Consider the following 23,590-nt stretch of genomic DNA (forward strand, 5'->3'; position numbering starts at 1 on the left):
TCAGATCATTGAAGTGTCTTCCCAGTAGACAATTTTCAAAACACCTTCATTTTGGTGATTTCAGAATAAAGCACCACACCATCGAATTTAGTTTTTCTTCAACTTTCCAAACTGATTTTTTGCACATTTCATAGCCATGTAGTAAAACTCTTAAGTTAGTCACCAAGTCTGGCCGGATGTGAAGTGCTGCAATGTTTTAGTAACATGATACATATTCATCATTTTTTTTTAATTTGATAATAATGGACAATGGTGTCCTGACGTGGTTGGAGATACCCTCTCGCAGTGTATGGCTGTTGGCTCGGCCGCGAGCTGATCTGCCATTTCCTTGTCAGCGAAACACTACCAGAAGACTCTTCCACTGCTGTCATATATTCCTGTAGTACATGAAACACACGTTTTCCAGCGTTTACTCAATGTGCCTAATGTAACAGAATTGTTAATCCTGTAGTGAACTAACAGAATAAATGTATTGTGAAAGTAGCGAGATTCGTGGTGAAACAACCCCTAAGTTGAATTACTACATCGGGTGTTGTCTTCGTGTACGTCCTGGCTACGAGAATGCGTTCGCTGAGCTGTTCTTAGTAGCTTACCAGCATTCCTATTTTCTTATTCATTATTAGACATGCTCCTCAACTTCACCCATTTGTTTTGTATTTATAACCCTGTATTCACTCAACTAGAAGTCTTGTTCATCCAGCCACCGAACGTGACTAATCCGCATTGCTTCTAACTTCAGCCTATCCATATTCCTTTTTGAATTCTCTAACCCACTGATCAGATTAAGGAATCTAACATTCCACTCCCCGACCTTTAGAATGACAGTTTTGTTATTCCCGATGACGAAATCCTCCTGAGTAGTGCCCGCCGAGAGATGGGAATGGGAAGGAGGGCTACTTTACCCGCGGATCTGGTCAACATCGAAGTCATTAGAGACAAAGCACAATTCTGAAGGATTGGGAAGGAAACTTCCTGTGCCTTTTAAAAGGAATCATGTGCTGGACCGATTTAGGAAAATCCCGAAAAACCGAACTCTGTGGATGACTGGATGCGTATTTGAACCATCGTCCACCGAAAAGTGCTCAGTACAGCAAGGCCTTGTTGGATGGTGATACATAGTTAGATCAGTCAATCATCGACTGTTGTTGCTGCAACTACTGCCTTTGCAATATTCTCAGTATGCTAAAATAGTGGAAAATAAAGAAAATGTCAAGATTTCCAGAAAAATGACCTCACTGAGCCATGAATCCAGAGTGTCAGGACAAGTGAACAAAACGTGGAAATGTCTCTGAAGGACGAGCCCACCGCCGGTGAGGGAATTTCGAATAATGAATGGAAGTGCTGATATTTCTTGAACCCATGACCTACCTGGCACTATTACCCACGTGGGCGGTGGTCTTTTCGCTGTCTTAACTTACGCCAAGCTCTCCTGCCCCCGCAGAAATCTGAGTTTCTCTGGGGGGGATTGGGGGTGGGCGTGACATAATTAGCTGTGTAACCTCATTAATTAACCATTAGTGAAAGTAGCTCACATCACCATTACGTAATTTGCACCACAAAATACGTATCCACACCACTTATTGCAGGAATCAGATTTTCATTTCAAGATCTTACTTAGTATTACTCAAAAATTCTTGAAACGTGAAATATAGGTGTTTAACACACGTTAATACTTGCAGTTAATCTTTTCTAACTGTCAGCTATGATAACAGCGTCGCCAAAGTCATCCAGCAGACCTTTGTTTTACGTTCTTCCTTTTACGCTAAGGAAACATCACTTGCAGGAGCTGAAGTGGTATTGTTCCTACTGTTTCGAATATAGGCACATTATAAACAATTTTCTTTTTTTCCAGAATGTCAGACTTTTTCACAAATGTCGGTCGTTCTGTTGTTCAGGGCACTGCGAATGAAGCCTCGCGCGCAGTGCAGTACCAGAGAGATCCGCTGGGCGGCACCACGGTCACGCCCACGCATGGCGTTGCTGGTCTCCACGCTGGCACGCGCCTACAAATTGCTGGCCACTCGGTCCACCATCACACGCAGGTACCAGGCCTACACTGGCAACGCGTTACTATAGTGATAACTGACATCTACCTGCCAAATTGTTCGTTTTGGCTATGGCAACCAAAGACGTACCAATACTCTCATTTTTTCTTGCAGGGGTATTTGATTTTCTTAGTAATACAATTCCACACAAAAACTTACATGTGATATCTGTGTTAGTAACTTGCAAGAAGTCCAAAACCGACTGCGACGCCGGCCGGTGTGGCCGAGCGGTTCTATGCGCTTCAGTCTGGAACTGTGCGCCCGCTACGGTCGCAGGTTCGAATCCTGCCTCGGGCATGGATGTGTGTGATGTCCTTAGGTTAGTTAGGTTTAAGTAGTTCTAAGTCCTAGGGGACTGATGACCTCAGAAGTTAAGTCCCATAGTGCTCAGAGCCATTTGAACCATTTTGAACCGACTGCGACTGTTAGAGGCTGTTATCAAGGAATTCCGTACTATTTTCACCTCGGCCAGTTACTGATTTTTCTCTGCTCCAGTTCCGTAGTCTTTCAGTTCTTCATCACATTCTTTCATCCCCGTTTGTGTTGCAAGTCACGTGCTATACCACCAGAAGCCGAGAAATCTAGAGACAGCAGCGATATACGTAAAACTGAATGTTTTGTAGGTAGTCGACAAAAAAGTGAGACATCCAGAAGACGTGGTGGGATGTTAATGCAATTTCGTACACGTACGCACCATCAGGGGTTATATAAATGATCAGAGCTCCAATTCTCCGTGACAAGTAGAACGGCCACCAAAGTGAGTTAGTGTTGTTCGTTTTTAGTGTTGATACCAGGCCTGGTAGTGTATATAAGGGGCGAGGACAGCATCAGGAGGCGTACCCGTCTGAGACTGTGTTACCGGCACAGTTTTGAAAGTGAGCTCATTGTGGGTCTCCATGTGTCCGGCTGGTCGAATCGTGGAATATCCAGATTTGTGTGGCATTCGGATGTGACAGTAGTCCGATGTTGGACTGTATGGGAACGTGAGGACAGGCATGCTCATCGTCAAGGTTCTGGTCGACCACGTCTGACCATCACAAGGGAGGATTCCCTTATTGTGTACCAAGCACATTATAACCCCTTCACATGTGTGTCTGCCATCCGATACCAGGCAACATTTTGTGTCGTCCTACACTATTGGTTGGAGAGTAGCAGCAGCTGGCCCAGGGAATTACCCTCTACGTATATTCTGCTGTTAATACAACAGAAACGGCAGCGCTTGGAGTGGTGTCATGACTGGGAAGCATGGACTGCTGATGAACTGTGTCGCATTGTGTTCACCAGTGAATCACCGTTCTACAATACCGTGAATGACCATTGTTGGCAAGTATGACAGCGACCTGGTGAGAGGTCACTCCCATTCTCCCTGTTTTTGGTGAGGAAGAGAGGGTGTTGCTCCTGGCATCATCGTGTAGGGATCCCATTGCATATGACTTCAGATCATAGCTAGTAGTGTTTGTGGAAACTCCCGTGACACAATGGCATTTCAAGGACATTCTGCTTACTTAAACAGTATCGTGGTGCTATTTTTCAACGGTGCAATGCTCAGAGTGTCTGCCTGATGTTGAGGTACTCTCATGGCCAGCAAGATTCCTAGATCTGTCCCTGACAGAACATGTGTAGGACCACTTCGGACTTCCATTCCGTCTCAATGCCAGTACCCGGGATATCAAGGACCAGTTACAACAGTTGTGGGCCACCTTGCCTTAGGAGAGGACTCCCTTTTCATCCAAAGCAGTACATGCATCCAGGCCAGAGGGGGCGCACCATCTTACTTATATGTGGGCTCATACTGCCAAGTTTTTTTTGTAAACTGACTCGATTCTGCAATCACTAAAATAAAATCACACACCCTCTCAACCTGTGAAACTTTATTTCATCCTCTCTGGTATATTCCATTGTGGGTGGTGCAAACTACGATGGAGAACTGTGCCCTTATTGCCAAAATAACAATATAAATTTATTACGCAATACCTTAGGCAAGTACAACTGAAAGCAGCCCGCCCGGCTAGCCGCGCGGTCTAACGCGGTGCTTACCGAGTGGGAAGGCGTGCCGGTCCCAGCACGAATCCGCCCGGCGGTGCGCTGGCCAGCCTGTGGATGGTTTTTAAGGCGGTTTTCCATCTACTTCGACGAATGCGGGTTGGTTCTCCTTATTCCTGTCTCCTGTCGGAAAGGTCACAAGTCGTAGTAATAGACGGAAAGTCATCGAGTAAAACAGAAGTAATATCCGGCGTTCCCCAAGGAAGTGTTATAGGCCCTCTATTTTTCCTGATCTATATTCACGACATAGGAGACAATCTGAGTAGCCGTCTTAAATTGTTTGCAGATGTTGCTGTCATTTACCGTCTTTCAAAGTCATCAGATGATCAAAACGACTTGCAAAATGATTTAGATAAGATATCTGTATGGTGCGAAAAGTGGCAATTGACCCTGAATAAAGAAAAGTGTGAAGTTATTCACATGAGTAGCCTACCAAAGGAAATCAGTTAAATTTCGATTACGCGATAAGTCACACAAATCTGAGGGCTGTAAATTCAACTAAATACTTAGGGATTACAATTACAAATAACCTAAATTGGAACGATCGCATCGATAATATTGTGGGTAGAGCAAACCAAAGACTGCGATTCATTGGCAGAACACTTAGAAGCTGCAACAGGTCTACCAAAGAGACTGCTTACACTACGCATTTCCGCTCTATTCTGGAGTATTGCTGTGCGGTGTGGGATCCGCATCAGGTGGGACTGGCGGATGACATCGAAAAATACAAAGAAGGGCAGCTCGTTTTGTATTATCGCGAAATAGGGGAGATAGTGTCACACACATGATACGTGAACTGGAGTGGCAATCATTAAAACAAAGGCGTTTTTCGTTGCGACGGGATCTTATCATGAAATTTCAATCACCAGTTTTCTCCTCCGATTGCGAAAACATTCTGTTGGCACCCACCTACATAGAGAGAAATGATCATCACGATAAAATAAGAGAAATCAGGGCTCGCACGGAAAAATTTAAGTGCTCGTTTTTCCCGCGTGCCGTTCGAGAGTGGAATGGTAGAGAGACAGCATGAAGGTGGTTCATTGAACCATCTGCCAGGCACTTTATTATAAATAGCAGAGTAATCACGTAGATGTAGATGTAGTTACATTATGTCGGCGATTGCTGCGCGAACACTGTCTCCACGTACTCGCACACCTCATTACTCTACCACACAAACATTTGGAGATACACTCGTCTGCTATTAGGCGTTCCCGGGGGGGGGGATCCACTGGGGCCGAACCGCGGTGTGGGGCGGCGGTGAGGTGGGTGGACTGCTGTGGCCTGTTGTGGGGTCGTGAACCACTGAGAGCTACGGCGGGTCGAAGCCTCTCTGTCGCTTCTAGGTTCCCGATTTAATACACACACACAATTGGAAACAGCTTCTGAATGAATACAGATCATCCTGATGTGAGGATAAGAGTTTAACACCAACAGAAAGATTTATGTACCTCAAAGAAGAGTACACTGTATTTCCTAATGGAGTGACACTGACATAGGCATGATCCCACCCATAGATGGTTGATGGTTGGCTCGAAAGGCGCTAGCCACGGATACCACACTCTCGTTTAGGGTGCTTCTCTTTTTTTGCGAGGTAATGTAGTGTAGAACGTTCACTGTCAATGACTGGCTTCATACAGCCCTCAACACTAGTTTATCCTGTGCAATCTCTCTAACTCCACAAAACTACCACAACCTGCATCGGCGTAAATCTGCTTACAGTGGTCAAGCCTTGGTCTGCCACTAATTTTTTCACACGCAAAAGTCTCTCTGTTAACAAGGTGACTATTTCTGAACTGCTCAGGATGTATCGCCTCAACCTATCCCTTCTTTTTGTCAGGTTGTGCCATAAATTTCTTCGATCCTTGATTCGGTGCTGTAGCTCTTAATTAGTTACCCGACCTACCCACTTAATCTTCAGCGTTCTTCTGTAGCACCACATTTCGGAAATGCGTATTCTCTTCTTATATGTACTGATAAACGTCCGCTTGTCACCTCCATAAAACGAGATCTGAGCCGCCACTGCCCCCTTGCCAACAGCGCTCGGCAGACCGGATGCTCACCCATCCAAGTGCTAGCCCAGCCCGACAGCGCTTAACATCGGTGATGTGACGGGAACCGGTGTTACCACTGCTGCAAAGCCGTTGGCTTGTCACTTCCATACAAGACTACATTTCAGACACATACTTTCAGGAAAGATTTCGTATCACCTCAGAATTATTATATTCGACTTGGGTTCACAGTCTCATTGAATTGTTTGAACGACAACACTTTCGCCACTGACTGCATATATTCATTGTAACCTCCATAACTGTGAAAGCTTAATCTGGCTCCCGCCAGTTTTTGGCTCTTCTGATGCACGATATTGACATTTTTTGGCACCCAGACACCAGTTTCCGAGTTTCTTGAGAATCATTTACATCTGTTATATACCAGTGGTATCTGTGTGCCGAGAATACCAAATTTTAGGCATTACCTCTCGCCACGGATAACGCAGTCACCGACAGCCTTCACATAACGACCGAGAGCAGGACGTTTGCATAGAAGTATCAGTGCTTACAGACTGCAGAAATATTGAATCACAGACTGCAGAAATATTGAACCATGCTGCCTCTGTAGCCGCGCATAACTGCGAAAGTGTTGCCCGTACAGGATTTTGTGCACGAACTGACCTCTCGATTATGTCCCATAAATGTTCAGTGGGATTCATGTTGGGCGATCTGGGTAGCCAAATCATTTGCTCGAATTGTCCAGATGTTCCTTAGGCCAATTGCAACCAGTTGTAATCTGGGGACATGGCGCATTGTCATCCACGAAAATTCCATCGTTATTTGGGAATATGAAGTCCATGAGTGGCTGCAGATAGTCTCCAAGTAGCCGAACAAACCATTTCCTGTCAATAATCGGTTCAATTGTACCAGAGGACCCAGTCCATCCGATGTAAACACACCTCAAACCATTATGGAGCCACACCGGCTGGCACAGTGCCTTATTGAGATCTTGGATCATTGGCTTACCATCAGCTCTTAGGAACTGGAATCGAAATTCATCTGACCAGGCCACGGTTTTCCAGTTGTCTAGGTCCAACCGATATGGTCACGAGACCAGGAGAGGCACTGCAGGCGATGTTGTGCTGTTAGCAAAGGCACTTGTCTGTTACCACTGACAACTCTACTCAGTGCCAATGCTCTCGGTCGTTAAGTAACGGACGTCGGCCATTGCGTTGTCTGTGGTGAGAGGTAATGCATGAAATTTGATATTCTCGGCACACTCTTGACGCTGTGAATCTCGGAATACTGAATTCCCTAACGATTTTCGAAATGGAATGGCCCATGCGTCTAGCTTTACCTACTATTATGCGTTAAAAGTCTGTTAATTCTCGTCGTGCGGCCATAATCACTTCAGAAACCTTTCCACGTGAGTCATCTGACTACAGATGACAGCTCCGCCAATGCACTGCCCTTTTATATCTTGTGTGCGCGGTACTACCGCCATCTGTACACGTGCATATCGGTGTACCATGAATTTTGCTGCCTCAGTGTACAACATTTCTGTCGAATATTCGCAATGTGGCACAGTATGTCACAAGACCTACAGTTTAGGCAGAAAGACACGTGGAGGCTGCAGCGTGGCACTTCACTAATGGCCCGGCCTGAGTGACCGAGCGGTTCTAGGCGCTACAGTCTGGAACCGCGCGACCGCTACGGTTGCAGGTTAGAATCCTGCCTTGGGCATGGATGTATATGAAGTCCTTAGGTTAGTTAGGTTTAAGTAGTTCTAAGTTCTAGGGGACTGATGACCTCAGAAGTTAAGTCCCATAGTGCTCAGAGACATTTGAACGATTTTTGAACTTCACTAATGTGAGATGGCGTCAACCATTTGGAAATAAGGTCCTCACTTGCTGTTGGTCAAGCAAGGGTCGGGCATATATAGCACGAAATTCCCTTCCTGTGATTGGATAAAATTCTCGAGCCAGAAGCTCTCTTGTTGCGACAGAAATTACGGAGTCTACTGGAGGTAGCCACAGTGTAAAGTCGCGTCGGTTATGGCTCCGCTAATTATTTTCGAAAATGTGTTAATCAATACGTTAACAAGATTTAGTCATGGGACAGTGATTAGTGTGGTCGCGTACATGATCCTGATATAACTAAAGATTTAGTTTGAGAGTGATTCCAGAATTATAAGAGTAAACGATATGTTGTGTGTAGTGTTGACTGTGCTGTGATAACAAACCACAGGAATTAATAAAAAACAACTGTGTTCGCTTTACTGCAAAGTACTTAAGGATTTATTCCGATTATCGCAATTACAGTGCCACTTCTATACCAGGACACGACCGAGCGCTTCCTCTGCACTACATCTTTAGAAGAAGCAAGGTGAGCGGCTTACTGAGATCAGTCGCGAGGTGTGACGGATTTGCTCATTTCTAACAACTCTCGCGTGTGTGTATCCTATGTTACCACAGAGATCGGAGCATGTCTCATTAGCATAAGGGGAGTGTTGTAACCATTGCGTAGAGTTATCATTAAAATTCAATGAACAGCTTTAGGTAACTGAATATTAACACCAAATTTTCGTACAACTTAAACGATCGAAACAGCGCACGCCAGGCAAGTTCTCAGGAGGCACGATTTAATCAACAAACATCATCACAGTACAGACAATTCGCACGAAATATTTATAAATTGTGTACACTAACGTCCCTCATGAATCAGTATAATCTAATACTGGAAACAGTATGTAAATCCCTGTAGTAGTTGATCAATTAGAAAAAACAGTCAAGATCGCAGAATATCTCATTTACTAAAATGACCGGTTTCGGCACGTTTAAACGTCCATTTTCAGATTTTGAGCACCATTTAGCTGGAGCTGGCAGCGTGGTGAAGAGCTGCGGTTGTCACCACATGCAGCTGTTCACCACGCCGCCAGCTCCAGCCAAATGATGCTCAGAATCTGAAGATGGCCGTTTAAACGTGCCGAAACCGGTCATTTTAGTAAATGAGATATTCTGCGATTTTGACTTCTTTTTTTCATCAAACATAACAGATCTCTGTTACCTCCTGAGCCAGTTGGTTAAAGTTATGATCTAGAGTATTTTCTTGAGACTAGCCTCCATGGCGTGCGGAATTTTAATTTTTAATGTGTAGCGATGTTAAAATATTTCTGTTTTTCAGAAACGGCTGTCTGCATTGTACACCCTCTCTTCTTCGGCCACTGTCGTTATTTTCTTTCTGAAACAGCAAAACTCGGCTACTGTTTTCGGTGTCTCATTTCCCCAAACTAATGCCCTCAGCATGGCCACATTTAATTCGACTACATTCCTCTACCTATGTTTTTCTTTTGTTGATCCTCATCTTATAACGCCAAGACATTATCCATTTCGTTCAACTAATCTTCCAAGTCCTTTGCAGTCTCTGATAGAAATACAGTGTCATCGGTCAACTTTGAAGTATGTATTTCTTCTCCATGAATTTTTGCTCACTTTCCAAATTTCTCTTTAATCTCCTTTACAGTCTGCCCAGGGTTCAGATTGAATAACATCAGGGATAGACTACAACCTTGACAGGTGTCCTCCTCAACAGCTGCTTTCTTTTCGTGTCCTTCGACTATAATATCTACAGTCTGGTTTCTGTACAATTTGTACTTAACATGTCGCTCCCTACAGTTTATCTCTACTTCCTTTGGGTTTTCGACATATCGATACCGTCTTTACAGTTACTCAGTATATTGGTCCTTCATAAATATAGTACTGATAGGGCATTAAGGAAGACTTGAGACATCGTTAAATTCATAAAGCGCCCAGAAAATACCAGTGATTATTTGGGAGGAGCCAAAAATGAGAAAAATTTTCGAAGAAGAAACTTTTAAAGTTTCACAGGATGAGAGGATACGCTAGAAGTCATCTTTTACATGACAGAACTTTTTTGGTTTCGCTAAATATTGTCAGCAGCATTTTTATTTCAAGGCCTCAGTGTCCGCCAGTGCTGAATGCTATGGAGCTGGAGAGCATTGAATGAGAAAAAAACGAAAACCTATATCACAGCTAATACGCCAGTTTTTGTTTCCGTATACTAAAAGTATATTGCAGGGTTGAATAAAACCCACCTTTCGGTGCACTTGAAGGAAATATGTCACATATATACGTCTGTAACCTCTTTTCTTGAAGTCACTCATGTCGATGCCTGCTAAGGCCTGATAAGGACTCCAGTGCTAGATCAATACAATATGCCACACTAGCGCCTTGTATGCGATTTCCTTCACAGATACAGTGCCCTTTCCGTGAACCCTTCCAACAACTCAAGGTCTCTCCATGCGCCTTAGTGTTATGAATTTGTTATTTTTGTCCCATTTCGTATCATTACTAAATATTTAAACCATTTGACGTTCCTCAGAAGTTTGCCAGTAATCTTGTAATCTGACTACATAGGTATCCAGTCATTTCTAGAGCGTCGTTATTGAGAGAGATGGGTTAGCTACCATAATAAGATTACTATATCCCATTCGGCGAGAGGTGAGCTCTCACAGCTGGCAGCGCAATTGCCAGTATTCGACTTGGAAGTGCAGTGGGCCAGCAACTTGGGGGAGGGGGTGGCGGATCGTGTTGAAACACGTCCCCCTTCCACTCTGCGGCCCCGCGGCAGGCTGGGCCGCACGATTCATTGCGGCACTGTGCTGATCGGTGTGTTCCTCGGTCAAATGTTTTTTCTCGTGTGCTAGCAATGTTTGCCTCCTCTCGGCATTAAAAAAGTACGGCAAAATGCACATACATTCTATGTAAATTACCTGTGTTTTCCATGCGGGAGACTGGAAATCCCAAGATCGTCGTCATCTGACCATCTCTCGTCACAATCAAACAGACTTTGGAGTTTTCGCTGCCGCTGTCCTCATCATTTGATAAAGAAATTACAATGTTTTGATGGATTCTTCTCTTACGCCTTCTTCTGTGTTCGACCTTGTAAGTCTTCCCACACATTGTTCACGACATTCTTTCAATTTCCTGGTGTTATTCACGTAACAGCCTCATTTACCAGCCTCTCTTTGTCGGGCAACGTGAAGGTTTTACTTTCCTCCGCGACATCTGCTTTTATTTGACCCCAGACAAGTTCAGTGTCGTTGTAACGCCAATGTCACGTTGGAAGACACATAACTTTGTGGCTGTGGTTCTCTGGTAACTTACCAGTGTCTTATGTGGCTTGTAAATAATTTTACTAATTCCAGAAGTCCCGTTTTTTGCATGTTCTGTTCAAAGCCTATTTTATATCTTTCCACCAGCTGACTATTTAGTCTCTCCTTCCAGCAGCTGTTGGTGCCGTATTTCATTGTACAGAATGGTATGACGTGTTGTCCAGTGAAAAAAAAAGAAAAAAAAACCTACCAGACATGACATTTGGTAGCAAACGAGTGACGAACCGGTCTTTAAATGTATCTGCATTCATTTACTAATGATACTCGACAATTTTTTTACTGTATCATCATCGTGGCATCGGTTACAAAACAGTTCATAGATGATGATGATGTTCGGTTTATGGGGCGCTCAACTGCGCGGTCATCTGCGCCCATACAAAGTACCAATTTTTACACAGTCCAAGTTTTTACACAGTCCAGTCGAGCCACTCTCACGAATGATGATTATGATGGTGATTAAATGATGAGGACAACACAAACACCCAGATCCCGGGCACAGAAAATCCCCAACCCGGCCGGGAATCGAACCCGAGACCCCGTGATCTAGAGGCAGCAACGCTAGCCACTAGGCCACGACCTGCGGACGCAGTTCATAGAACCAGCATAAACAGTAACTAGTCTCTCTCCCTTACCAACTAGCACACTCGTAGTTCGGTGCCGGCCTGAGTGGCCGAGCGGTTCTAGGCGCTTCAGTCTGGAACCGCGCGACCGCTACGGTCGCAGGTTCGAATCCTGCCTCGGGCATGGATGTGTGTGATGTCCTTACGTTAGTCAGGTTCATGTAGTTCTAAGTTCTAGGGGACTGATGACCATAGCTGTTAAGTCCCATAGTGCTCAGAGCCATTTGAACCATTTTTTTGCTAGCAACTCACACAGAAACAGACATCTCCATGCTACAGTGGCTCTGTGTTCCATTAGTTTCTTTCCTTTTCCACCGGAAGCCAATTTTTTTTAAACAATGGAGAGATTTGTAGTGATGCCATCGAATTTTTAGTGTCGGGTGCTCTTCCCTGCTGTAGTAAGCATATGTACACTGGTGGCCAAAATTAAAGCAACAAAATGCTATTTCCCCGTCCTGTGTCTAATTCACGATATAGTCATACAAACTGTCAACCAGATGTCCGCACGTATGTGTTCTGCACGGAAGATGGCATTCCGGTCAACGAAGACGTCAGGACACCTATGAAACGAGGTAGTGTTTGCCGGGTAGCCCCACATCCACAATCGCTGTGTGCACAGTTACAGACGGTGCAGTATCGCACAGAGAAGATGCCTACTAGACTCTCTGCGGTGGAGGGCCATAGCAAGGAAGGAAGTAGGACAGTCGCAAACTGATTTGGCCCAGTGACCTAATATGGATAGTTCTGTTGTTTCCCGGATGTGGCGACAATTTATAGAGACCGAAACTGTATCCCGAAGACCAGGGCAGGGCCGACACCGTGTCTTCAGAAGGGACGACCGTTAGCTGGCTGTGAGGGCACGACATTACCGCTTTAGTACTGCACGACAACTGGAATGTGAGCTCACAGCATCCTGTAGACGTGGCATCCAGTGGACGTGTTGTGTCGAGGCAAATGGTGTGCAGAAGACTTTGACAGAGTGGCCTCTATTGTCGGAGACATGCTGTGTGTCTACCTCTGACGCGTCTTTACAGAAGGGAACGTCTAGACTGCAGTCATCAACATGCCATCTGGACGATCGAACAGCGGGCAAATGTTGTTTCCACACATGAACCCCGATTTAGTCTTGAGAGTGATTCTCGATGGATTCGCGTCTGGAGGAAACGTGGTACTCGATTTAGGGACCCAAACATTGTGGAAAGAGACTGAGATCGAGGAGGATCCCTAATGGTGTGGGCAGGGATTATGTATACCACTCGAACCCCTCTTCATGAAATTGTATGGGTGAATCGGCAAAGTTTAACTGCTGTCAGATATGGTGACGAGATCACGGGACCCCATTTGCGGTTGTTGCGAGGTCCTGTGGGCCCAGACGTCGTATTGATGGACGATAATTCTCGACCTCATAGAGCACGGGTGGTTCATGTTTTCTTGGAAACGGAAGATGTGGTGTCACCGCCAGACACCACACTTGCTAGGTGGTAGCTTTAAATCGGCCGCGGTCCATTAGTACATGTCGGACCCGCGTGTCGCCACTGGCAGTGATCGCAGACCGAGCGCCACCACAAGGCAGGTCTCGAGAGACGGACTAGCCTCGCCCCAGTTGTACGGACGACATTGCTAGCGACTACACGTACGAAGCCTTTCTCTCAATTGCCGAGAGACAGTTAGAATAGCCTTCAGCTAAGTCCATGGCTACGACCTAGCAAGGCGCATTAACCATATCTGGAGAGAGTCTCACTTGTATCATCAAGAGAAATGTTCCACAATGAATTAAAGTTAAGTATACGAGAAGCTCCGTTCTTTTCTTTATAGCTTTCATCACGTATCCTGTTTCAGACTTAACGCCAGTCGGCGTGTGTGTACGCGTGCCTTTCGGTTACCCGTCACTGTGGACTGGCTGCCTTGTCAGTCCACTACAGAAGATATAGCACGCATGGCGTGGCCTGCTCGCTCTCCCGATTTGAATCCCATAGAGCATGTCTGGGATGCAATAGGGAGGCGGCTTGCACCACGTCAGCATTCACCAACCACTCTCCAAGACTGAGAGCAGCTGTGTAGGAAGAATGGGCCTTGTTGCCTTAACGTGGGACTGATGACATCATTCACAGCATGCCCCGTCGTTGTCAGGCCTGTATTGCTTCCAGTTGTCGGAATATGTGTACACATCCGTTAAGTTGTAAAAAAAACGAAGAACATTTCTGTCTACTGTTACACATGCTGCAGTTGTTTGCGTTCTGTATTCTTGACATTGTCCCTACTTTACTGTCACCTGTTTATATTGTTTTGTGCAACCGTCCAACAGTTCCTTTTGTTGCTTTAAGTTTGGACACCAGTGTATGTTGCCCATAGCACTTTCGTCAAAGCTGTCTGTTTCAGCCACACGATATCTCTTCCTTCATTTCCCAGGCGTCAGAATAACACGGCTCCCAGCTAAATTGGCAGCCTCTTTATTATTTGCGATTCTCTTCACTGTCGCTGTGGAGATGTTCAAACCTTCTGAACCCTGTCAATGACTTTACTCACAGGTATCAAAGGCCCACCACTGTCCCTTTCGCAGCCGGCCGCAGCGGCGGTGCGGTTTTAGGCGCTACAGTCTGGAGCCGAGCGACCGCTACGGTCGCAGGTTCGAATCCTGCCTCGGGCATGGATGTGTGTGATGTTCTTAGGTTAGTTAGGTTTAAGTAGTTCTAAGTTCTAGGCGACTGATGACCTCAGAAGTTAAGTCGCATAGTGCTCAGAGCCATTTGAACCATTTTTTTGTCCCTTTCGCAGACTGTATATAAATTCGCGTGCTTGAGTTTTCAGCATAGCTCGTTTTGCATAAGTCCTCTCTCTGCAACACAGGATACCATTTCACATACGCCGGCCGAAGTGGCCGTGCGGTTAAAGGCGCTGCAGTCTGGAACCGCAAGACCGCTACGGTCGCAGGTTCGAATCCTGCCTCGGGCATGGATGTTTGTGATGTCCTTAGGTTAGTTAGGTTTAACTAGTTCTAAGTTCTAGGGGACTAATAACCTCAGCAGTTGAGTCCCATAGTGCTCAGAGCCATTTTTGCCATTTCACATACACGGCAAGAAACTCACAGAATTAGTTGAATGCACGCGTACACAAAGAAACATGACAGAAAACAGGGGTCTCCTAGCACTACGACAACGCTTGAGCGTTGCCACGGTAACGCAAACAAAATCTCGTTTTCTGATTGGCCTGCGTGGCACGCGTAGCACGGGGGTCATGGTCAAATGGTTCAAATGACTCTGAGCACTATGGGACTTAACATCTGTGGTCATCAGTCCCCTAGAACTTAGAACTACTTAAACCTAACTAACCTAAGGACATCACACACATCCATGCCCGAGCGTAGCGGTCAGGCGGTTCCAGACTGAAGGTCATGGTCACTTGAAACTGTCAAAGAGCTCTTCTCTTGCCGGACCGAGTATAGTTCGTTGGTCACCAAAGGCAAAATGGTCATCAGAATAGCCGGAAGTGTGTGTGTGGTCCAACTGTATGGCAGTCACTGTCAACTTACTTCAAGGACGAATTGATAACTCTGGTTCAGATATGGAAAACACAGAACAGTGTTGTCGTTTAAGCAGAAAGACATTATAAACCCCTGTTCTAGATATACCCGTACAAAGTAAAGTTATAAAAGGCGTCAAAGACGCATCTTGAGCAGATGTTGTTAAAACAGATACTACAACACTGTCAGTACAAAAGAAACTGCAGGAAAGGTGACAGAAAAATTTTACTAGCAATTCGCTCATGATGCCTACAATAATGTCTTAGTCAGTTCCTGGCGACAAATCCGTCAGCAAATCCTGGGGACTTCTGTCATACATAAAGTCAGTGAATGAATCCAAACCTTCCGTCGAGTGTACACCACCTGAAACGAAAAAGACATCAGACCCTGCCGGAATTCCAGTTAAGCTTTACATTTACCCGGCTGCGGAATCAGTGCTTTTCCTGACTCATATTTATCAAAAATGTGTTTCACAGGTAATAGCTCCGCATGACTGGAAGAGAGCGCTGGTCGCTGTAGTTTACATAAAGGTTAAAAGAACTGTGGTGTCACCGCCAGACACCACACTTGCTAGGTGGTAGCCTTTAAATCGGCCGCGGTCCGGTAGTATACGTCGGACCCGCGTGTCGCCACTGTCAGTGATTGCAGACCGAGCGCCACCACACGGCAGGTCTAGACAGACTTACTAGCACTCGCCCAGTTGTACAACCGACGTTCATAGCAGTGGTTCACTGACAAATTACGCTATTTGCCGAGACGATAGTTGGCTTAGCCTTCAGCTACGTCATTTGCTACGACCTAGCAAGGCGCCATTACCAGTTATATTGAGCTTATTATAAAACCTGTACCGTCAAGAGCGATGTACACCGATTGTGGATTAAAGTTAAGTATTACATCATCTACGTACTTTATTTGCAATTCTCAAGACATTGTCCTGTTCCAGACCCCACGCCAGTCTGCGTGTAATTAAACGCGTGCATTTCGGCCTCCTCTAGCAACACGGTGTTGGCCCTTCTGCCAACACTTCAAGAACGATGCGCAGAACAAACCAACATCGCTGATACGCCTGTGTTACAGTATCCTAGAACATATTTTGAACTAAAAAATCATGACGTTCCTACAGAAAACCAAATCAGACGGGTCAATGACCTCGCTTTTAAAGTGAGCAAACAGATGTGCATAAGTGGCAAGTCCAGTACCCAGACCGATGACATCGTGCAACTAGTTGACAAACAATTGTTATTTGATGGACGATTGGTGCTCTGGTTGATGAATTTTCTCGTGTTGGATGTACCGCTTTTTACCTGAGTGTCACGGATAAACTCATACGTCACAAACTATGTGTAAAGTCGGTACTAGGACTATTGGTATTTTCAAAAATGTCGGATATTCGATACACCGATATTTAAAAAAATATCGTTATCAACTCTCGTTATATCGAAAACAGTTATCTAAATATCGATGGAAATGATAACGACGTTCCGGCCAAAAAATATGCCGGCTGCACTTTGTAAATATACTGATTTATTACTAGATATTATGTACATCAACAAGCTAGCAGCCTGCTTTTCCCCCTTCTTGGCGATAACTACTTTGGCAATAATGGTAACTGAAAGTAAGTGGCACAATAAAAGATGTCCGATGGGTCCATCGTTCGGGGTCGTCACATATCGGATTTGTCACTAACACTTCGTGTTGACTTTTCTGTTTTTCCATTTCTTCAAACACCAACGGCCTAGCAGTTACAGAGCAAAAATTCCGTGGCGAAGTTAAACGTTGTAGTTTCTGTTGGTAGTGCCGAACGCTGATTACGCCAGCATTTCCTCTCACACGTCTCCGCCCACCCTAAAGACCAATCTCGTAATTTCGAGTTTTGGTCATCAGTTTCAGAAACTGTTTTTGAAAAATCCCGATGTGAAGAGATAGCGCACTAGTTGCGTTAAAAAGTAAAATTATGCTGCGCTACAATTTCAAAAGAACAACTTCAAATATTTGTCGAAAATTGCGAATGAAATATAATACAAAATAAAAATATTGGCACTCTATATTGCCATTTGGATATCGACATATCGGTGAACAAATGTCGTCGGCATATATAACGATATCGAAATGGCAATATCGAGTGGCGTATATATACGTATATATACACCTTATGGAGAAAAATAACTTTTCAACCACACATCCTACAGTCCTATTCTCGCACGTGCCGTCTTCTTTCACTTGATGCTTCGGCTTGGTGTACAGAATCTGATCAAAAGTATCCGGACACTCGTATGTAATGTGGAATTGAGCAGTAGGTGTCACGAGAGGCGGACCCGCCAGTATAAAAGGAGGCGGGCAGTGTTGTGTTGTCAGTAAAGAAGGAAGAACAGCAGAATGAGCCAGTCAGCAGTACTCGGTGACTTCGAACATAGACTAGTCACTGGACGTCACCAGAACAGCAAATCCATCAGGGACACTTCAGCCTTCCTACGGCTGTCTACGTCGGCAGTTGGTGATGCGAATGTGAAGTGAAAACGCGAAGGCGCAACCACAGTTAAACCAAGACAAGGCAGCCCTCGCGTACTGACGAACAGAGACCATCGAGCACTGAGGAGACTGCTTGTAAAATCACATGAAATCAGCGGAAGATTTCAGTCGTGAGATCCATGATGCTACCAACAGTCCAGCTAGCACAATGACTGTGCGCCGTGAGTTAAAAAGAATTGCGTGCATTGGTCGAGCAGCTCCTTAAAGCCACACTTTTCTGTAGTAAGTGTTAAGTGACGTTTGAGATGGTGCAAAGAGCAACGCTACAGGGCAGTAGATGATAAGAGACAAGGGATTTGGAGTGATAAACGCTGTGGCAGTCCAATGGAACAGCTTGCGTTTTCCGAATGCCTGAAGAGCGTTACAAGTCATCATGGGTAGTGCCAACAGTGAAGTACAGACGAGGTGGTGTTACGGTGTGGGAGTATTCTTCGTCGTTAGGGTGTGGTCCTCTTACTGAGCTCAAGAAAACGCTCGACGTGGAAGGATATGAACATATCTTACACCATTGTGTACTGCGTACAGTAGAAGAACAATTCAGAGACAATGATTGTAACAGCATGACAATACACCCTGTCATAAAGCAACATCTGTGAGGCTATCGTTTGTGGGAAATAACATTCCTGAAATGGGCTGGCCTGCCCATAGTCCCGACCTGAGCTCAATGGAACACATTTCGAATGTATTTGGACGCTGACTTCGCAGCAACTCCAGCGTCCAACATCGCTAACTATTCTATCTTCGGCTCTTGAGGAAGAATGAGTTGTCTTTCCTCCACAGACAGACACCTTACTGAATGTGTCTTCATCAGAGTTCAAACCGTCATACGCGATATCATTGTCGACTTCTGTTCTATACTTTGATCAGATATTGCATATTAATGACTGAACGGCATTTTCGTTTTGGGTTTTTGAAGTACTCTTGATATGTTAGGAATTAATGCGAACGTTTATCACATAAGAGGAAACAGTGTGCTTTGTCTGATTTTTCACCGCGGCACCTGTTGGGCATCTTCAGGTGTGCCGCCAAAGACTTGAGTTAATTACGCGTACTGTTCATGTAAACAAACAGAAGCTTCACAAGACACTGTGGCCGTCTGACTTCAAGCTGTGTTGAGTTGATTAGAATCGTGACGGGATATGAGCTGCGTGTAGTGTTACTGTTTGTGTTGTCTGTAAATATACCTCGTGTGAGGGTCATCTTTAGTCGTTTCTGCATCGATTTTCGGGGTTCTTAGCCTCGTGAAATGACGAAATTTTGGGGCGACGAAGTTGGTGGTCATTTACCACACTTGCGGATTATACAAAATGGCCGGAAGTATAACAGTACGGCAAATATCCATGCATAATGCTTATAAACTATTAAATGAAACGAGTACGTAAGGAGTAGCGAGAAGGCGGATGGTCAACTTCGGTTTATTGTGAGACTTTTAGTAAGGTGTACATCTATAAAGAAGGCCGCGTATAGAACACAACTGTAACGCAGTCTTGAATACTGCTCGAGTGTTTGGGAACCCTACCACGTCATATTAAAGCAAGGCATCCAGGCAATTCAGAAGCGTGCTGCCAGATTTGTTCATGTCGGGTTCGAGCAACACGCGAATATTTCGGAATTGTTTCGTGAAATCGGATGGGAATCTGTTGGAGAGAAAATGACGTTCTTTTGCGAAGAACTGCTGATGAAATTTAGAGAACCGGCATTTGCAGCTGACAGTAGCACAATTCTACTGCCGCCAACGTACATGTTGGAAGAACGTACAGAATGTTGGGAGAACAGAAGAGGCTCTCTCCTAGAACTGTAGAGTATGCAGTAGGAATATTTTGATTGGAGAACAGGAAAGGAAACTCTGTGCCTTCAGGCACAGTTGGAAGAAGCAAGGAAGGAACTGATAAGGGTTAAGGGAGATAGGGGGAGGAGGGTGGTTGGGAACTGTCATCTGGTAGGAGGTTATGGAGAAAGAGAACGCGATGTGGCAGTTTTATAATCAACACCAAAAACAGGTATCTGCCAGAATTAAATGGAGAAGAGCCTCAGGTAGAACGAGGAGCAGGAAATGTACAGCAGACTTCAACCGAAGCCAAGAAGCCTAGGAATGTACAAAGTGTTAGGAAGAAGAAAGTGCTGCTGCTAGGTAGTAGCCACGGGCGGGTGTAGGCCCTCAGTTAGTTTAGGGGCAGAGTACCAGGCCACCAGCATCTTCAAGCCAAATGCAGGGCTAAGTCATGTGGTAGAGGACTTATGGTCTTTACGTAAGGACTTTACAAAAGAGGACCATTTAGTGATAGTGGGTGGGGCGGGAAACAGTTTGGACAGGGATGGGGCATATGACATAGATGGTGACCTGGACAAGATAGCTGCTCTAACTCATGGCACCAACGTACACTTTGTTGAGCTCTTCCTGCGTCATGATCAACCACACCTTGATGGAGCTGTGAGGCGAATCAATGTGGGGTTAGGGATGGCTCTGAGGACAGCCAACTTGGCTTATGTTTGTTTGGTGCCTGTCGGGATTATCAACAGATAAGGTTTCACTAGGCACGGCCTACACCTAAACAGGACAGGGAAGGGAAGATTGGTACAGCTGATTTATGAAAGTATTGGGGGTGGATCTTGGGCCACCCATGGTCAAATACCTGTTTTCATTGGTAGGAAAAGTAGGTCTTTTTTAGGATAAATCCAGACAACAGTAGGTCTCTTTTAGGATAAATCCTAAAGAGTATCTCCACCAGTTTAAAAAATACTCCTGCCTAAAGAGTATCTCCAGCAGTTTAAAAAATACTGAAACAATCACTCACAAGACAGATTTTAACACTTCAACTATCAACAGATACCAGATGCCAAAGAAAAACAAACCACTGGAAAGAGTAACAATTCTCCATCAAAACATGCAATCAATAAAAAATAAAATACAACTATTAGAAGTTGAGCTCCAATCTTTGAACTGCACAGTAGTTTGTGTTACTGAGCACTGGTGTAGAGACACAGAAGTCCAACATGTAGTATTATCATCGTATGAAAGGGCAAACTCTTACTGCAGAACTGCTTCAAGGGGTGGAGGATCATGCATTTATATCAGAAAAGGAACACAGTTCAAATCAAGACATGACCTCAGTACAGTAAGCGAAGACAAATACTTTGAAATATCAGTTATTGAATTAACAGGGCTTGATATCACCAAGAAATTAATCATTTTGTGTGTGTATAGATCTCCCAGTGGTAGTGTGGATACTTTTTTCAATAAATTAACAGAAGTTCTAGATAAAGTCTCAAGTACAAAGGTCAACGTAATTCTGTGTGGGAACATTAATATCAACACTGATATCATAAATGAATCCAGCAGCACCCTCATAAATAGCCTTCAAAGTTTTCGCATGTCCCTATTGGTCAATAGTGCAACAAGGATTACAACAATGACTACGTCAGTAATTGACCATGTGGCCACAAATAAGAACGGGGAAAAATGTGATGTACCTGAAAAAGATCCAGGACTATCAGACCATCTATGTCAAATAACAACAGTAAAACCAGGCATCGAATAGTTCCCTAAACTCCAAGCCTACAACGATATCTACCAGAAATCAAAAGAAAATATTTTTCAAAAGAACTAGCAAAACAAAGCTGGGATGAAGTGCATAAGGAAGCCAATATGGCTATGAAATTCTCTAAATTCTCCACATTATTTAAATTGAACTTTGAAAATGCATTTCCAAAGGTATGCATGTGTGTATCAACACCTCACAAAATCAGATGTATAACAGCATGTATTAAGAAGTCCTCCCAAACACTTAAACACCTAAGTAATTTTGTTTCCAATGGGCCCACAGGTCGATATAAGTCGTGTAAAGACATTGTGAATTAGGTCCAAAAAGCTGCTTCTTTTTTTGAGATTTTTGTTTAATCATGGCAGGCCTGTTTCAGCACTATTGACATCATCAGGCGATCTGAAAGTAATGGCTTTAATATCAGATACAGAGAACACACTAGAAATACTGAACGCAACCCATCAACCTTCTTCCAACCCCTACAGATAGAATAACATACCACAGACAATGTAGAAAATGCAATCAAAATTTTGCATATAACACCTAAAGGTCGCTTACTCTATTCTGGATGAGTTCGAAATCTACACACATGCACACAAATATCCACAACAAATACTCAACGAGCAATTAGATCTAAAATATAAACAGTATATAGAAAACTTTATTCAAATCATCGATCATGAAAACGGATAAAAAAAATGGTTCAAATGGCTCTGAGCACTATGGGACTCAACTGCTGAGGTCATTAGTCCCCTAGAACTTAGAACTAGTTAAACCTAACTAACCTAAGGACATCACAAACATCCATGCCCGAGGCAGGATTCGAACCTGCGACCGTAGCGGTCTTGCGGTTCCAGACTGCAGCGCCTTTAACCGCACGGCCACTTCGGCCGGCTAAAACGGATAAACAACCAAAGACATAAGCTTAGCCAAACCAATCACACATTCACAGATAAAAATAAACAACACAGTAACTAAGGGAAATCGATAAGTAACTGTTCTTAGGTAAACTTATAACATCGTTGGTTAAACGTCAAACAAAAAATTTTCACACACAACAAATAAAATTCAGGCTATAACTTACAACAAATATAGCCTATGAAAGCTATGTCATAAAATAACTTTAAAAGACGTAAGAAAAACGCTCAAGTGACTAACCAGCGATGTTATAGGTAAGTTAAGAATTCCATAAATGTATGGTTCTCACTCTCATATATATGAGAAGTAGGCTACTGTCTACCCTAGAAAATAGTATATTATAAAACCATTACTTTCAGATCGCCTGATGATGGCAATAATGCTGAAACAGGCCTGTCGTGATTGAATAAACATCTCAAAAAGCAGCTTTTTTGACTTAATTCATAATGTTTTTAAATATCTCAATTCCATGGAAAAGAGTCGCAATGATCCAGAATTCTTAAATTTCTATCATAGATACAAAAAGATCTATAGGAAGGTGCCGATTGGTACAAAAAAGTCATTTAATGACAAAATAATATATAATGCAGAAAATAAAAGCAAAGCAGTGTGGGATGTTATAAAAAAGGAAATGGGGAGAGGCAAACAAACGCAGAATGACATACTGCTAAGGGAGGGGGATAAGGTAATAAATGATCCACAACACTCAGCAAACTATGTAAATGAGCATTTTTCAAGTATTACAGAGAAGTTACAACAAAAAAAACCACAAAAAATACAACACCTGTACATAATGTTGCACTGAATACAATGATGTTACTTCCAACCACAGAGAATGAAGTCAATAAAACTGTTTAAAAACTAAAAAAAAATAAAAAGTCAGTAGGCTTAGATGAAGTACCAATGTGTGTACTGAAACAATGCATAGCGATTATACAAGGCCTCTTAACAAATATGATAAATGAATCCTTCACATCAAGGACATTTCCAGACCAGTTAAAACAGGCAAGAGTTGTACCTTTGCTTAAGAAAGGTACTGCAGAAGACATATAAAATTACCAGCCCATCTCCCTGCTGTCACTATTCTCAAAAATAATAGAAGCAGTTATGAAAGACAGGTCAATGAATTACCTGGATAAATACGATCTTTTAAGCGAATCGCAGTTTGGTTTCCAAAGTGACAAAAATACA

General features: G+C 43.9%; 1 protein-coding gene across 1 annotated transcript in view; it reads left to right on the forward strand.

Annotated features, from left to right (window-relative positions):
- Window positions 1-1,282: 1,282 nt before the first annotated feature.
- Window positions 1,283-23,590, forward strand: part of LOC126263588 (meiotic recombination protein SPO11) — a 135,068-nt gene continuing 112,760 nt past the window's right edge. The window contains exons 1-2 of the mRNA XM_049960681.1: window positions 1,283-1,310; window positions 1,853-2,042. Coding sequence (XP_049816638.1) covers window positions 1,283-1,310; window positions 1,853-2,042 — 218 coding nt within the window. The remainder of the gene's footprint in view (window positions 1,311-1,852; window positions 2,043-23,590) is intronic.

This window comes from Schistocerca nitens, chromosome 6 (assembly GCF_023898315.1).
Source record: "Schistocerca nitens isolate TAMUIC-IGC-003100 chromosome 6, iqSchNite1.1, whole genome shotgun sequence".
Lineage (NCBI taxonomy): Eukaryota > Metazoa > Arthropoda > Insecta > Orthoptera > Acrididae > Schistocerca > Schistocerca nitens.